This window comes from Candoia aspera, chromosome 2, assembly GCF_035149785.1.
Source record: "Candoia aspera isolate rCanAsp1 chromosome 2, rCanAsp1.hap2, whole genome shotgun sequence".
Lineage (NCBI taxonomy): Eukaryota > Metazoa > Chordata > Lepidosauria > Squamata > Boidae > Candoia > Candoia aspera.
The window spans coordinates 113,072,939-113,090,064 of record NC_086154.1 but is presented as its reverse complement, the minus strand read 5'-3'; the positions used below and the strand labels follow the sequence as shown (position 1 = coordinate 113,090,064).

Genomic DNA, 17,126 nt, shown 5'->3' with positions numbered 1-17,126 from the left:
TTAGCACTGCCAATCAAAAGGCTCTGGGCTGCTATTCCAGACTGGAGAAGCAGTGGGGAAATGTGAGAATGATAAAGGAAAGACATCAGGAATGCTGATAAAATTTCCTAAGTGAGGGAAGGGCATTGCACAATAAAAGTCTTGGCTGGGAGCATCTGAGTGGCAGAATAATAGATGCCAAAAAAAGGCAACCTTAAGAAAAGATGAAGGCTCCTTAACCACAAATTTATTGTATAGAAGGGAGTGCCTTGGATCTGGAATGTCCCTGATTTTGACCCAACAGAGGCTCCCACTAGTGGGAGGGGGAGAGAGGACTACTCCCCTTTCCCCCTCTGGGTTAAACAGCACATTTAACTCTCAAAAGAGCTTAGAGGGCTTGCAAAGGAAAAGTGAAATTGGCTAAGATCACTTCCAATTTTTATCCACCATATCTGACAAGAAAGGTAACAGATATGTAAACTCAGCAGAAGTAAGATAAAAAAAACCCCTCAGAACAAGCATCAGAAACCAAGCTTCCAGTAATATCCTTAGAACAGCCACATCGTTTTACTGTCTATGTTTTACACAGTATATCTATAGGGCAATTTGGACTGGAAAAACTGGAAAAGTGGTTTAACACAAAGTAGATCCAAATCTGCAACAAAGCTTAATATCTGTTGCATAACTGTAGTTTCATATTGCACAGTCTAAACCAGTGTTGCATTTGCCTTTGCACATTATTCTTCTCCCTGAATAGATTTTTCAAGAATCTGCAGAGGCATCCCCCACATTTACATTCCCAAGATTATTTTCTGTTCCTCCCTCCCTCCCTCCTGATGTGACTTGCATCTTGTCTTCTGGTTCTCCTTGTGTCTAATTGCATGAAATAAGTTATCATGTGGACCTTTCTCTGTGCTCTTTGGAGTAATTTCACAAGATCTCTTAATTGCACTAGGTATTTTTGAGAGCCTTAAATCAAGAAAGTCTTTCAAAGTTTGCTGTGTAGAACTTTCCTTACTTATCAGCTGCCCTTTCATAGAGGGATCTGAAACTGAGGACACAACGATTTTATGACTGCAATTTATTTGGAGGGTACAGATGTATTGATATTTGCTATCCATTTCTCTTCCTTAGCATTTTTCCCAGTAATGCTAAGAGTGGCCACTAAAGAGGTGGAAGGAGTGGCACTGGGAGAGGTGATGGATTAAAGCACAGCTCTTCTAAAGCAATGCCAACAGCTTTTGATGCAACGCTGAGAGTAGGTGCCTATGAAACCTTATAGCTCTAAATTGTCATATGGCTACAAATCCATGTCAAAACTCAGTCAGGAAATAAACTTGCTATTATAATACAAGAGGTATAGTTGCAGCATCTACCACCTGCCTGTGACTTCTGGAGATGCAATAACATTGCACCCAATATTTGTTCAGTAACTCTCTCTGCCACCACTCCCTATTCATCAGGTTCTTCTCACAAAGTCAGAAGCACCTTCTTCCTTCTCCTCTGAAATAGGGCTATGCAGTGCTGTATTCCAATTGTGCAACGAAGTATTTCAGAGCAGTTACATGTTCCCAGGAAAAGGTACAACAACAGACAAGGGCCACGCTCATGCTCTTATGCCCTCTGAAGCACTTTTTGAAAAACAAATTGAAGCACTGTGTAGCCCTTAAAACACAATAAATGAGGTCATCGTAGCAAAACTCTATGTGACAACTGCTACACAAATAATACCGGTGGGTTTTACTTATAGGTGAAAAGGCAAGGTTTACAGATGAAAACAGGGAATTCTGGATTAACCCACTGCAATGTTTTTAAAAAATCTTCTGCAACCCCAACTAGCAATACTACATCTAACCCTGCAATCCCATGAAAATGGTTCTGCCATTGATAGTTATGGCTACATAGATCACAGAGACTGGCTTTCTCTCCCTCTGAGGCCCCGTTTTTAACAGTCAATTCTTAATGGTCAGAAACATTGGGTCTGTTCCACCATGGGAGAGGTGCCTCCCTTAGAGACAGATTCTCAAACCTGAAACTATTCCATAATTTTTGCTACAATATATTATTTCTAAAATTAAAAATGACCAATTATAATGAGCTCTTTTTATAAAGAACAAATGACAACCGAACATCCTTATAGACTTTGGTTCTGTGTCACATCAGTACAAAAACACGTGATATCCGTCTGTAATTGCTTTCAGTAAATCAGGATTGCTTTCCAAAGAAACTTATTAACATAAGATAAGAACACAATTTTGCAGTGAAGGCAAAATCTGATAACCTTCATTCAAAAAAACCAAAACCAAAACAGCACAGGTAAGCAGAATTGTAAAGCTTTGAGAATTTTTTTCCTGTCCTTCCAATACGAAACAAGCAGCTGTGTCTCTTAAGGATCTAAACCTATACATGCATATCCAGAAGTTAAATCCCACTAAACTGTGATCTACTTGCTTCTAAGGAAGCACTGATAGGGTGCAACGTTAGACTTAGAGTTGCCTGGTGAGTGGCAGCCATATAAATTGAACACATAAATGACTACGGTAATAAATCATCCAGGGGGCATCCTGCAGCTTCCTGGCGTGTTCAGAATTCTATCTTCTTAGAATTGCCTGGACAGTTTGAATAAGAAGTAACTGGATCTCTGTAACTCTATTCTAGTTTAGCTGGATATACAGGCTTGGCACTTCTCGTGCAGTTTAACTCTGACCTGGTGGGCAAATGGGATCCTTGTTGTCACTGCTTTTATTGTCCTATTTGTACTGGCCTAAGCCCGTAATAAAGATTTGTAGATGTTGTAGCTCTATTCCTTACAGAAACGAAAATGAATTGCTTTAACTCAATTATCTGAGAACAGTTGGGAAACCTACAGGTAAAAGCTACAGAGACCTTATAAACAAATGAGCAGAGCAAAAACAGCATCAACCACCTTTCAAACTGTGAGCTACAAACACCACATCACAACAACCATATAATGCTAAGTATTACAAAGCAAACTCAGAGATATTTCTGATTGAATAGGCTTGTGGAAAGATGGTTATGATTTAATTTTCTGGTCCATTTTCTACTCACAAATGATGTTAATTAATTTCAGTTATTCTGGTTTCTCTTTTTTCAATTTCAGGAAGCTGAGGGCATTATGTAAGTCCAGCAGCAAATTAAAATAAGCGCAGGAAAGCTGGATGATATTTAGAAACGCAGAGAAAAATAGCAAGGGATGGTGAGAACCCAGCAGACTTCCACAAGATGGTGCTTCAGGAGAATCATGACTGCTGGGAATTCTGGGAGTTTTCAACCCCAACACATCTGAAGACACCAGTTTTGGGAAGACTGGTCCCAGGGTATTCTAACTAATGTTTGCCTCATAGCAGTCCCCAAGAGTAATACCTGTAGAAGTGCATGTGGAGCAATCTCCACTACCACAGCATTATCTGGAACGTGCTTCAGACCTTCCTGGAACAAGACTGGGTTCACAAGGTTATTTACGTGATACTCAGCAGAGGAATTCTGAGCCAGCTCACTCTGCCACTGACTTTCAGGGATGGAGGTACTGATCCAGCGGGAAGAGCGAAGCTTTGGATTTAGGATAACCTAAGAGAAGGTAGTAAAAGGACACACGAAAATTGGATGTCACTTTTTTTGATCTGAACCCCTCCTCCCCAGCCCTGGGTCCTTCCAGAGCATTACCTTTTGCAAGGCACTCAGCAACACTGGGGCAATTGAAGCCATGTAGTATGAGTGGAAGGCAACTCCAGCACTGAGCACTTCTTTTGCAAACACACCTTCTGCTTTCAGCTTGGACACAAATTTGGCTACAGCCTCCTAAAAAATTGGGAAAAAATAATAACCATTTGGAGTTATTCTAATAGTTTATAGTTAATTGGGTTGTGCATTTGGGTTCTGCTGCCTGAAGGGCATCCACTACTTCCCACTCTTTGCCCCAATGTAGATGAGTTTACATTTAATACTACACCAAATATTAAGTATTCCAGGAGCTAATACTGTTGTTTGTTACATCATTCTCCTGAACTGTCCAAACTGAAATAATATTTTCTCTCCCTATATGCTATTCTATATCTTATTATTTACTCTCCACTATCCTCTTCTACCCAGCGGGCAATCAAGGCAGCATCCTGATGTGGCTCTTGGCTAGCACCCACGCAGCCTCCTGGCAACTCTTAAGCTAATTGGCTTCATTCTCTACACTGTGTAGCTAATCGGTGGTGGAAGTAGCTGGGCAGCACCCTAATCTCCAATGTCATCAGAACCTATAACCTACGCAGTGAGGTAAAGCATGTAATAGGTACCGCCAATTACATCATAGGCCTCCTTGCTTTCTAGCTGATTGCTGCTAAAAAAATCATTGAACAGCACATCAGGTACCCTCAGAGTTTTTTAGAGTCAATCCGCTGGTCATTTTGGAGGTACAGGTACTGCGCTACGAGACCAGCTGATTAATTTGCTACCCAAAACACTTCCACACAGACTTTCATCCTGTAGCCTCACAGAATTTTTGCACTACTGCATGAGAATCCTCACTGCTCCTTTCTTTGCTCTGTTTAGTCCTCCCAAGGATCTAGTCAATGCTCCCCACAGTTGGCCTGTGGGGAGATGGAAGGGCAGTGGCCAGCCAATGTCTCCTCCGTGTCCTGGAGCTTCCCTCACCACGTTCACTTTCACAGTGAGGAAAGAACAACAGAAGAAACCCTCTGACCATTATGTAACTGAAAGGAGAGAGACTCAGCATCAAGCCACCACTGTGCCTTGGCTTTAGGTGAGGGAACTCTGAGGAGACGGAAAGCAAGAAGAAGCGTAAGCTTCTCCAGTTAGAAACTGCTTCAGAGAAAATGCTGCACAATTGCCTTCACAGTATCTCCTCTGGCACAGCAGTTCAGGGGGACTCAACTGATCTTGGAACATCACAGTCCTTGCAGATGGAAGATCCTCAAGTCTTCAACTGCAGGCCTCTAGTGTGCTTCATTACTAGCCTGCTTGCCTTCATTTCTTCAATAAAGAAAGATGGGTCTTTCACAAATACAAGTACTTCACAAATACAAGTGAGTTTAATTAGCTGAACAGCACTGAACTTTTAAGTCCAGTTGACCCAGCTGATACTCCAGTGTTGAGAACATGCCACTTATTACCCTAAATGCACAACATTTGAAGTAATAGTTCACACTGTGATTTTACCTGAGGTCCTGAAATGGTGACAGTGTCTTCAGCATTGTGACAGGCAGGTACCACTCCTGCAGGGCACTTTTTCCTGCATTCCTCCCATGTCAGACCTGAAAAAAACAGATTACTTTAGGTAAATCCAATCCAGTGAAGAATAAACAGGAAGACATTTTTCACAGGAACAGCAACTCAGAATTCCTAGGTCTAGAACACATTTGCTTCCTTGGAATTATTTCTATGTTTTAGCAGAACACCCTTTGTGAGAAGGATCATGAAACACTTTTCCTCATCTAGACTACTGTAATGTGCTCTACATGGGGCTACCCTTAAAGAGTATCCAGAAACTTCAGCTGGTCCAGAATGCAGCTGCGCGGGCATTTCTAGGTGCTCCAAGATCAGCACACATAACACCTTTGCTGTGCGAGCTGCACTGGGTGCCAGTCTGCTTCTGGGTCCAATTCAAGGTGTTGGTTATCACCTTTAAAGCCCTACATGGCATGTGTCCAGGCTACCTGAGGGACCACCTCATCCCCATTACATCAACCCATCCCACCTGGTCAGGCAGAGAGGGCATGTTACGGACCTTGTCTGTGAGAGAATTCCACCTGGTGGGGCCCAGGAAGCGGGCCTTCTCTGCAGCAGCTCCCACCCTCTGGAACATTCTTACCCCTGAGGTGAGGCAAGCCCGCTCTCTCCTGGACTTCGGTAAAAAACTGAGGACTTGGTTTTGCCATCACACCTGGGGCAGGGAGGGGAACAGTCATTCTTGGGGATGGCTGGCACCCTAGAATGGCCCCTTATATATTCACGGACTGAAGGAGAACCTTACTGCCATCTGGATTTTATTGCATTTTATATTTTTATTTTCTATTTATATCAATATTTAATGTATTACTTATAGTTTGTATTGAATTTTAAATTTTATTTCTATTGTAAACCGCCCAGAGTCTCTCCTTAGGGGGGAGATGGGCGGTGATTAAAATTTGACAAATAAATAAATAAAATCTAGTTTTTCAGAGGATATCACCAAAATCTCATGCCTTCTCTACTAACAAATAGTACAAAACTATGTTACATGTATAGTGTTCTCCTGTACATATTTATTCAAAAGGACCATATTTCAGTGTGCATTGGATCATAGCTGTAATTATGTAAAATTGGTGACACAGACAGCCATAGATTAGATACCTAAAAAGCAAGCTGAGTGAGCACTTTTAGTGTTCATACAGTCTAAGGAATAGAACAGTGTCCAATAGAACTTTTGAATAAGCATAGTCAACAGAATTTTCCCTTGATGTCAAGTATGTTGGACTACCATTCTCATCACTCCCAATTAGAATAGCTTCTGATCATACTATTCTAAGCAGCACAATCTAAAACACTTTGTCATTCTTATGGTCTATTCTTATCATCCAACATCCATGATGGAACCTTGCCAACTTATTCACAAGCTCTCTCCTATTACACGTTCTAGTTCAACATCTGGGCTTTTACATTTTATATTGTGTTAATTCAACAAGGTTTGCATAGTTGACCTGCACAATGCAAATGACTGAAAAAAGCCATAAATGAAGACATGTTGAATGTCCTTAGGTAGGCACATTTACTGGCAAGCTCTGATTCCACTAAACCTAAGAAACTTAATTGAAGCTGCCAACTGTTGCTTCAATTAACCAGCAAATGCAGCAATCTCAATTCATTCTAGTGGCTGTTAATTAAAAAAATTAAAATGCCGAAATATCTAACCGGACACATGCCATTCAAGTAAGAACACTCACTCATTTATTTATTAACTTCTATAGCTGCCCACTCATTTATCACTCTGAACAGAACGCAGGGCTTAAAAACAATATAAACAAAATAAAACAGTACTAGAAATAACCATGCCAGGAGGAAAACCCACCAAAAGGGTTAACAACAATTAACTTAAATAGCACCTGGGATAGAGGATAAAGAATCCTTTTTTGATAGTAGAAAGGAAGGTTGAAAGTGGGACTGTACTCCATAAAGCACACATGCTTATCTGACAGTTGCCTCTGGAAAACAAGCTTTGTAGATGTATCTATTGTTTCATAAAGTTGCCACACCTAGTTGACTGGAGGCAACAGCTCAAAAAAAGATGTGTAGGCATTTTGAGAAACAATGACTGTTTCTAGAATATTATTTTGATGGTCCTTGTTTCTTGTGATATTTCATCAGCAAAAATAAAATATAATTTTCAAACCCAATTTCTTACTTAAGCACAGGGTACAGCGATACAGCATTAGACTGTTATAAGAATCTCACAGACCCAAAGGATCTCTATATGATTTTGTAATGAAGGGTAGTAACCTAAATCCAACTTGTTTTCTTGCTTAATATATAATAAGCTGTATCTTCTTAAGGCCATAAACGTTTATTTCTGAGCCTGTGAGGTTTACCCCTTGCTAAACCTCACTTCCATATCATTGGAGAACCAATTCCCTATCCTACGGCACAGCCAGCTTATGGGAAGATACATAAAGTCTGTCTTTTTTGTGCATCCTTTTAAACTAAACTCACTGACAATAGAAGTATTTATAGCGACAGTTGTTACCTGCAAACTAGTTTACAACCTCGTATGTCAGTCTTTTCTCTTCTTTTCTTTTGGTGACTGAAGAGCAATAAGCATGGCTTGCCTAAATTGATGGCAAACTTTGATTTTTTAAAGCCCAGATCTATCAGTAACAGAAGCAGTTTTAAGATCAGTACATCGTAAGAAAAATGCCTCATTGGACATTTTCTTAGGTCTACCCATTTTCTTAAGTCTACCCATATTTTCAATAGATTCTGTGAGAGCTTCTTCAGTAACCTGTAACTTTCCCCAAATTCCTATCACAACTATGCTGCACAGTAACCATGGGTTGTAATCTAACATGTCTAGAGGGACAGCAGGATGAAAAAAGTTGGGTTTTATGATCACTCTCAAAAGAGTCAAGCAGAATAGAAAAGTAATATCAGTTTTATCGGATATCTGAGTACATTCTAGTGCTCAGTCATTTGAATAAAGTAGTATAAAGAAAACAAACCATTACTAGGCAGTTTTCCATTCTTTGCATTTAACCAGGCTGTCACCTTCAGTCATAATATGGTTGGTTTGGAGACAGTGCATTGTATGGGCACAACTGTGTTAATTCAGGTTTAAGAATTTGTGATGGAATGTGTTCCTGAAGGAGGGGATGATGGTGGTGGATTCTGGCGCTGCCACTGGTTCCCAGGGAGAGAACACATTCCAGACTGTTAAGAGACTTTGTAGCCCAGGCTCTGTTGATGGGAAGGTTAAGAGGTTCAAGGTAGCTCCGCCCTAGAGCCCTTCTGGGTTATTTTCCTTTAGGTTAGTGATTAGCCTCAGTCTGGCAAGATTCTGTCTATAAGGTGAGAACAATAAAGAACTAAAGTTGGATTAGCGGCTCAGTGTAATTCCTAACCTGGTTTCCTGACAGAATTAGTGTGTTGTGTGAACCTCATCCTCACGTTATAACTCAGAATTTCTTCTGAATGTGCACGAGGAATTTTTACTTACCAACAGCAGCCATGCCTCCTGGGGGCAATTTCGCCTCTTTGACACATTTTCCTCTCCAGTAAGCTGAGAGAATTACTTCTTCATGTGTTAGGGAGTTATCCGCATAGCCACAGGCTAGTTCTCCAACTGAGTGGCCAATAATCCCATCAGGCTGCAAACCTGCAGCTCTTAAAACATCAATCTGTCCAATCTGTGGAGCAGAATATTGTTGCTGGGTTTACATATGTGAAGCAGCACTGGCAACCCTATTCAGGTGAGCATCATCACAGCATGACTATTATTGGCACAATGCATGGTCCTGAGAGATTTTCTTAAGCTGTTGCTAAGAGTGCCTAATTGTACTCTTATTCCTCTCTCAAACATGTTGTCACCTAGTGACCCATATTCTTCATCCTCTTCTCACTGAATTCCTGTTGTCAACACGAGAAGGCATATGTTATTTTTCCCAATTCAGAGATGACACTATCTGATACTGGGCCAAGGATCTGCTGCACTCACACCCACATTTTCTCACAGTCAGCTGCCACACTAGCTACAGAAATGAGGACAATATTGTAACATTGTGTTGTTCTACACACCTCACATATGTTAATGCAGTGGTCTATTTTCAAGATTTCATATTCTTCTTTTGATCATCTTAAAAGGATAAAGCTCAAAGTGACTCACAGTGAGTTACCCAGTAAGCTTTGTGATAAACAGGGTTTGAACATCAATCTCCATGGACTAATTTGACATTAACTTGGGACAGATGCCCTCCAGATGTTTTGAATTACAATTCTCATAGTACTTTGCTATAAATAATCTAATTGGAACTGGTGAGAATTGAAATCCGAAACATCTCAGAAGTACCATGTCACCCACCCCATCTTTAAAGTGCTGTACCAGCCTAGTTCCTACAGTTGTGAACTACTGCAGCAGACTATGAGTAAGACAAATCTTCACTCTGTAACAAAGCTTGTGCGCATCAAAACAGATGGCCACAGTAGACCCATTCTTCTTACCTGAATAGCTGCAAGCCCAACAAACGCATTTACTGTTTCATTAAAGGTATTTTCATCTTCACTCAAAAGAAGATCAGACACTTTCAAGCCTGTGTCTTTCAGAGCCTCATCTGAACGCAAGATGGATTGTCGGAAGAGATCAAGCTTCATTAGGCTGAGGCCCATACCTTTCCATTGTGTTCCCATGCCTGTGAAATAAAGGAGGAGGGAACATTTGGTATTACTAGTGAATGCATGGGATGGAGTTTTGACGTGACATTTGGAGCAGCATTTAAAAATTTTGTTCCAGAAGATGTGAAACCCTCCAGTTAGCAGCACATGTATGAAGGTGAGCCAAGCAGTTTCAAGGCTGTTTGCAACTGAATGAAGCTGGACAGAAGAAGAGAGTAATTACCTGAACAAATGTACCACAGAGGTCTCCCTGAGGCCTGGGCAATTTGAACTTCCTTTACATCACTCTCACTTCCAATCAAGGTATAGCCCCTATAGGGCATGGATGACACAGATACCCCAGCGATATCATTAAGCATGCTCAGATATGCAGTGTGTTCCTGCATTTTGCAGCTCTGTTCTATTAGCTTTTCTACTGCTCCTTGAGTCCTTCCACAAAATTGTACCAATCGTGGCAAATTGGGAGCTTCTGGTGGGGGTGATTTGTTCCTGTTGGCCCTCAGGATGACATGAGCATTTGAACCTCCAAAGCCAAAAGAATTGATTCCAGCAAGGTGACCTTTTATGGGGGTTGGCTTAGTAACTACTTGTAGGTGGCCATCTTGTAAGGCAGGGATATCTGGATTTGGGGTATTGTAGTGGAGATTTGGTGCCCATAAACCATACTCAAATGACAGAACAACCTGAAACAGAGAAAACACAGTCAGACTGATTACTGTTTTTGAAACAAGTGTAATATAGAGATATAACCATAAAGGCTAAAAAAACCCTACTCTGTTAAGTTATATATGAGGACTTTTAAGACCCTGTAAGGACACCACATTCTGCCCTAAAGTCAAGTTTTTTGAAGTAGAGTTGCTGGAGTTTTTTTCTATATTGTGGAAGCTTCAAAATTAAGGAAAGATTCTGTTCTTCATCTTATATATCTTTTTTGTATTTTTTCTTCCTCCCCATTCTCTCTCCTCTTCTGTATTCACGACCTTGGCACTCTCCTCCGCTTTCATCCATAAGGATCAATGAACCTAACTTTTACCTCTGTGCATTGGTTCACTTATAAATGATCACTCTGCTCTATTCTCATTCCCAACACAAGTGGGAGTAACATATACAATGAGACGAATATAAAATCTTTACCTTTGCTAAAGCTGCGAGACCAGAGGCTGGTTCTGGATGGCCCATGTTAGATTTTGTTGATCCAATCAACAGTGGTGGTCGGTCTGATTGGCAAAAGACATTGATGATGCCATTCACTTCCTGGGGATCCCCAACCTAGGAACAAAGGAAAGATTGGAAGATTTCAGAGCTATCAAAGACTGCTTCATTCTGTCAGTTTTCTCCACAGAGTTGTACACAGAGGTAATATGGCTGACGGTAGAGACTTCTATGATTCAGGTTAGTGGGAAGCCAGCATGCGTATCTAAGATCAGGGCTAAATCTTTATGTGCAGTCCAAATCTTCCAGTGTGACTGTGTCCATACTCATTAAGGGGACTTTAAAATCATGAACCAATTTGAGGACCACACATTACTGAAATATTGGGATGAAAGAATGAGCTGGATCATGGTTTGCTGAGGCATTGTCTTCTCCAGTAAAGACTTTAAATGGGAAGTCTATTTTTTTTCCAATTCAGCTAGAGGAGCAAAGAAAAAATATGGTGGAATTCTGGAAGAAATAATTACAGTAAGCATTAAAAGAAAAGAATCAGAATGGAAATAGAACATACCTTTGTGCCTGTGCCATGAGCTTCTATATATTCTACTTCTTCAGGTTTAATTCCAGACTCTTTGTACAGAGAACTGACCAACTGTTGCTGCATCCATCCAGAAGGAAATGTTACACCTAAAGCAAGAAGAACCGTTAGTTCTCATTCCTGTATGAAGTATCAAAACATCCTCATTTAACATGCAGTCCTATACCAAATTACCTGGGACAGTCCATTTAATTTATCAGGACTTTGTAAATAGGCATGTATAATTGTATTATTAGTGTGTGGAATAAACACCACAACATTTACCCGCACATAATGGATTAATTTTTTTAAAAAAAAATGGCTATAAATATGAACTATGAGTCAAGAACCCTCAATTCATCCTGGGAACAATATTAATATGTTTTTTAAGGATTACTAGAACTGTTTACATGAAGTACTTTGAGTATTCAAAAATGTAAGTTAACTAGTAAATATGATTATGGTGATGCCATAGAACACATGTTAAACATTCAATTTTGCAAACAAAAAAGGCAACTTGCAGAACTTTTAAAAAATCAGCACTTTCTCATGTAGTGCAGAAACGTCCATAGGTTGAGTGGGTGGTAAACAGCATGCAGAAACTGAAGTGAAGGCTGGGTCATTGGGATGTGTTTCCATGTTTCATAAGAAAGGATTTCTTATAATTCATGATTAAGGGCATTTCCATCTGAGGCTTTTATTACTGTGGAATTGCTCTGCCTTATTCATGTAATATTATTTAGAGAAGATCTAGACAAAATTTCCATTTCTAACTCCCTAATTCTTTTTCTGCTTTTTTTTCCTAACACAGCAACACTAAGGAAAGGAACCAAGCTCCATAGTTCAAGTAAGTGGGCAATCTTTTTTGTGGCTTCACTTTTCCTCTTAATTTCTTATTCCCTGGATTTGGGGCCAATTTTTCACCTCTTTTGGATTTGAGAGTTAAATATTATAGGTATGTTAAGCCTATCATGGGTTTACTGTTCCTATTTTCATTTGGTTCTCAATGAACATCAGCAGGAACATGTGCCATTGTTGTTCAACTTTGCCACTGAATTCCTGCAGAGGGACCAAAAGGAGGTTGCATAAACGTTGGCTCTGAGGCTGCACGCAGTCTGTGTGCCATGAGTTTCCCAGTCTTCCTATGTGGCCTTTAGTATTTTTAAAATGGCAGAATTCTTTATTTCTAAGTAAAAGGGGAAAGAGGTAGTTGCCACAATGACGTGGCAACCTCTGCTGCAAACTTTAGTTTCCTACATTAGTTTCTGGATGGCAGTAGTGAGTGAGTCTGTCAGAGGAATCCTTTTTTTGGAATTCTGGAGAGCTGCTCATGGTCAGTGTACGTGCCAATAAAGTAGATGGAACCATAACCTAAATCAATGAGAAAAGTTAGCTGATTTAAATATGGTATGGGCATTTCTAATCCAAACACACTGCTCTACTGTATGTATGTTGCCTCTGTTTCCTGCCACGATAACTCTTAAAACCTTAGAACTTTCAAGAAAGGAAAAGGTATCTTACCTTGTTCCTTAAATCCATCTGTGTTAATCCCAGAGTTGACTATGGTAGCGTAAATGCGTTTGGCTGTTGATTTCTTAGTCAGGAACACAGCTACAACAGCTTCCGAGCGACAATAGCCATTCCCTTTAGAAATCCAGAACCATAAAAGCAACAGGTTCAGAGTATACTCTTGTTTTAATAACTGGATTTCTACTCATACTTTTCAAAAGTACTGAGCAGCCAAAATATAGAAACAAATACTAAATCATGTTTGTTCTCATGTTTAAAATGGTAGAGTTCTCAGTTCCACATATTTTTTAGAGGTGTCACTATATAGAGGTTACAGAAAATAATTGATTACCAGGATAAATTTATGCAAGAGTCTTACAGTATGTTCTGCTAGCCCAAAATGCCAACTTGGCTTCTTATTCTTTTGATCATCATGCTGGGTCCTGGCCCCAGTTTTCCATAATTCTACTAACAATCTGTGCATAAAGGCCACACTTTATGGGTATTAATTTTATATGGATATGGGTAATATTCCCTCACAAATTCTGACAGTATATTAAATGTTACAGAGAAAATTTTATTACATAAAATCTTCTTTCCTCAAATAAAAAATTATATTTAAACATTAAATAAACATATCTAAAAATATGCATATTTAAAAATTACCAATTAGGCAAATTCTATTTGCTCCCTCTATGTAAAATGTTTACCGCCACAATCTGGAGGGCATCACATTAAAACTAAAACTAGTAAAAGTTAACAATGAAGTATTCATTAAAAAGAATACTCTAAAAAGAAAAAGAAAAATATAGAATTAGCTTGTTATACATATGTATGTTTTCCCTAATTTCTTCCTGTATTTTTAAAACTCAAATCTATTTCATTTATTTAGTACAATTTACTACAAACAAACAAAGCTCTAGGTGGCTTTTTTTGCCATATAATTTCTTTGTCACTCTCCAAACTTTATGGAATCATATATGTAGATCGCATTTTTATAACTTCCTAGCTTCCTTACCAAAGCTGCAATTTATGGAGAAGGAGCAAATTAATATTAGCAGAGGCAAGTAATACTTCAAAAAAAAAGAGGCTGGTTTCCCTGCCTGGTAGCTTCCTTGCCTGATCTGAACCTACAAAGTAATTCTCAGATTAAAAAAGCAATTAAAAGCACTTCATTATTGCTGAAGAGCCTTGAAGGAAAAATCACACCTTCTCTGGCTTTTCTGATTAAATGCAAGCTCTGAAAACATAAAATCCTCATCCTCATCCTCAAATCCTTACTACGGTCGACACAAGTACTTAACAATGAGAAAAACAACCTTATTACCTTCCGCATCAAAAGATTTGCAGGCCCCTTCAGGGCTCAGCATGCCAAGCTTCATGAACTGCACAGATGTGTTGGGTTTCAGTATAAGATTGACTCCACCAACAAGTGCTGATTCACACTGTCCACTTCTAATTGCTTTGTAGGCATTGTCCAGAGCAACAAGGCCAGAAGAGCATGCTGTGTCAATGGACATACTGGGTCCTTTGGAAACGCAAAGCATGAAAAGACAGATCACCAACTGTGTGAACTTTTCCAAGGTCATCCACCAAACCTTCCCAGTGTGCCTCTCTTGTGAGAATAAGAAAGATTCCCATTCCTCCCGACTCCAGCCTTCATGAGAAATCTCCACTTTGTCAACAGCTGTGCTTTGCAAACATTGTAGCAGCAAACTGCCAAGGAAAAATTCCAAAAGTCTGTGTAGTGGAAATTGTGGAAGACCATTGTATTTCAAGGAATTTAAGTGGTATATTTTGACTTCTCCTTCACACGAAGAAGCTTAGAGTTCATTCTAAGCCAGAGTAACGTTTAGCTGCCTTGTTGTTTTTCACTCTTGCTTGGAAAGGAGGGGGGGAGAAGAGAAAACCCCAGGACTGTTTACGTTAAGCACTAGCTTATCTGTATAGCTTCCCAGGCTCTTGGATGATGTCATAACCAGATGCCCCAAACCCTGGGAACTTATCTAGTCAAGGTCAAGTCCTGCAGCCTCGGTACCATGGAAACAGGATCAGGAGGGTTTAGGGCCAGGCTTTGATAAAAAAACTAAGGATTGCCTCTTGAGCTGGGAGCCTCTGCACAGACCTGAGTGCTGGATACTGTGGAAATTGAGTCACCCTGGGGTATCTCTGCTGTGGTTATTAAGGGGCTCCTGACAGCCGATGGGATGTTGGGTATCATCTTGCTTGGTATGTTATGATTCTTCTTTATGTTATGCTTTTTATGTTTCTGTTTAGTCTGCCTAAATTGTGTTTCTGTTTAAATCTGTTTGCTTGAGTTAATAATAAAGCTTAAAATCTCTTTACTCACTGGTGTGCTTATTGGCTCTGGATCTAAAAGAACCAATTATCTGGGCACCTGATCACTGCCTGGACACTCGGCAGAACAGTCTGCAAGGATATATTTTTCCATCTTAATACTCATATAAAATGCCAAGATTCCTATAACTAAACCCTTAGTTAGGAATTATCAGCTCACAAGATATCTACTGGTAGTTGTTAATATTAAGCTTGTAACCTGTAACTCTGCACACTTGCCTTTGAAATCGAAAAAGTAAGAGATTCTGTTGGCAAACATAGCACGTTGACAGCCGGTCATACTGTACCCCAGCAGCAGTTCAGGATCTACACTAAATGCTTCTGCAGCTTCTGACCCACTCACACCAATCCACACGCCTGTGTCTGTGCCTCGAATGGCAGCTGGATCAATACCTACAAAGGAGGAAGACAATTTGATTCCCTGAGGTTTACAAGACAAAATACTCAGAATAACATCAAGTGGTTAATGGAAATATGAGATGGGTGCACAGGCAGGAGAAAAAAGCCATCTATGAAAGAACTTAAGTATTATTGGTTGTAAGAAAAAGTTTATATCAAAGTACCAAGCTCCATTTACTAATGTTGCAGCTAAGTAATATTATTTATTTCTTAGATTTATATCTTGCTTTTTGATCAGGAGCTCATAGTGCTTCCTGTCCTATTGCCCCCAGCAACAACGTGAGGTAGATTGGGCTGAGAAAGGACTGGTCCAAGGACACCCAGTAAATTTCCATAGCTGAGGTGGAGTTGAACCTGGGTCTCTCTGATACCTGTCCTAACAATGGGAAGCCAGCAGGCCTGGGAGTCAGGACCACAGTTTAACTGGATCATGGAATAAGAATATTCTTTTACCAACTTAGTGGATTCCCTACAAGGGAAGAAAGCTGCTTCTGCCACTCTTAATTTGTCAAAGTGAATGGGCAAATCTTTGCTCATGTCTTACACATTATATATTAGTAAAACAGAAATGTCAATTCATGGGTTATAGCAAGCATACTAGAAATGTGTACTCAAGAAAACCTATAGTCTTTAAATGTTCTTCTGGTTGCCGAGTGACCCATTTTCCAGTTATTTGAAAAGACAGACTTTGGGGAAGTATTATTAGTGGCAGTAATGTTGTATAATCTTCCTTTCACATCCTTTTTTACTGTATTATTTTCCTATTGTACCATAACTTTCTCATACTGCTTTTAATAAACATGTTCAAAGATGTATTTTGAAAATAGTGGTAACGCTATTTCAAAACCGTCTCAAGGTCTTCAGAATGGCCCAACTGTAGTTTGTAACTTTTATTCTGTCAAACTACTTGATCTTCCCACAAATAGTAAAAGTTTGGTATTTTATGCAAAATCTTACAATGTTATAGGTAGAATAATCCCAATATTTTATTCTTGAGAACTGCCAACCTGGAAGGAAGGAAGGAAGGAAGGAAGGAAGGAAGGAAGGAAGGAAGGAAGGAAGGAAGGAAGGAAGGAAGGAAGGAAGGAAGGAAGGAAGGAAGGAAGTCTGTGTAGCTGTTACTAGATTTGGCAATCAAAATGAAACTGCTCAGTGGACCACATCTTTTTAGTTTCTTTACGTACATACAATATTGCAATCAAACATGTGGCCAAGCTGGAAAAAGTGATCAGTAATTACTAATGACTACTTTAAAAAGCAGTCTCCC

The 17,126-nt window shown here is 39.7% G+C and overlaps 1 protein-coding gene across 1 annotated transcript in view; it reads right to left on the bottom strand.

The window, feature by feature from the left end:
• Window positions 1–17,126, bottom strand: part of FASN (fatty acid synthase) — a 56,580-nt gene that overhangs the window by 26,295 nt on the left and 13,159 nt on the right. Inside the window, exons 4-14 of the mRNA XM_063293263.1 lie at window positions 15,680–15,853; window positions 14,430–14,630; window positions 13,115–13,237; window positions 11,588–11,703; window positions 10,999–11,133; window positions 10,088–10,547; window positions 9,694–9,881; window positions 8,693–8,882; window positions 5,167–5,261; window positions 3,664–3,798; window positions 3,364–3,567 (exon numbers count right to left, since the gene is read on the bottom strand). Of these exons, the coding sequence (XP_063149333.1) occupies window positions 3,364–3,567; window positions 3,664–3,798; window positions 5,167–5,261; window positions 8,693–8,882; window positions 9,694–9,881; window positions 10,088–10,547; window positions 10,999–11,133; window positions 11,588–11,703; window positions 13,115–13,237; window positions 14,430–14,630; window positions 15,680–15,853 (2,021 nt within the window). The remainder of the gene's footprint in view (window positions 1–3,363; window positions 3,568–3,663; window positions 3,799–5,166; window positions 5,262–8,692; window positions 8,883–9,693; window positions 9,882–10,087; window positions 10,548–10,998; window positions 11,134–11,587; window positions 11,704–13,114; window positions 13,238–14,429; window positions 14,631–15,679; window positions 15,854–17,126) is intronic.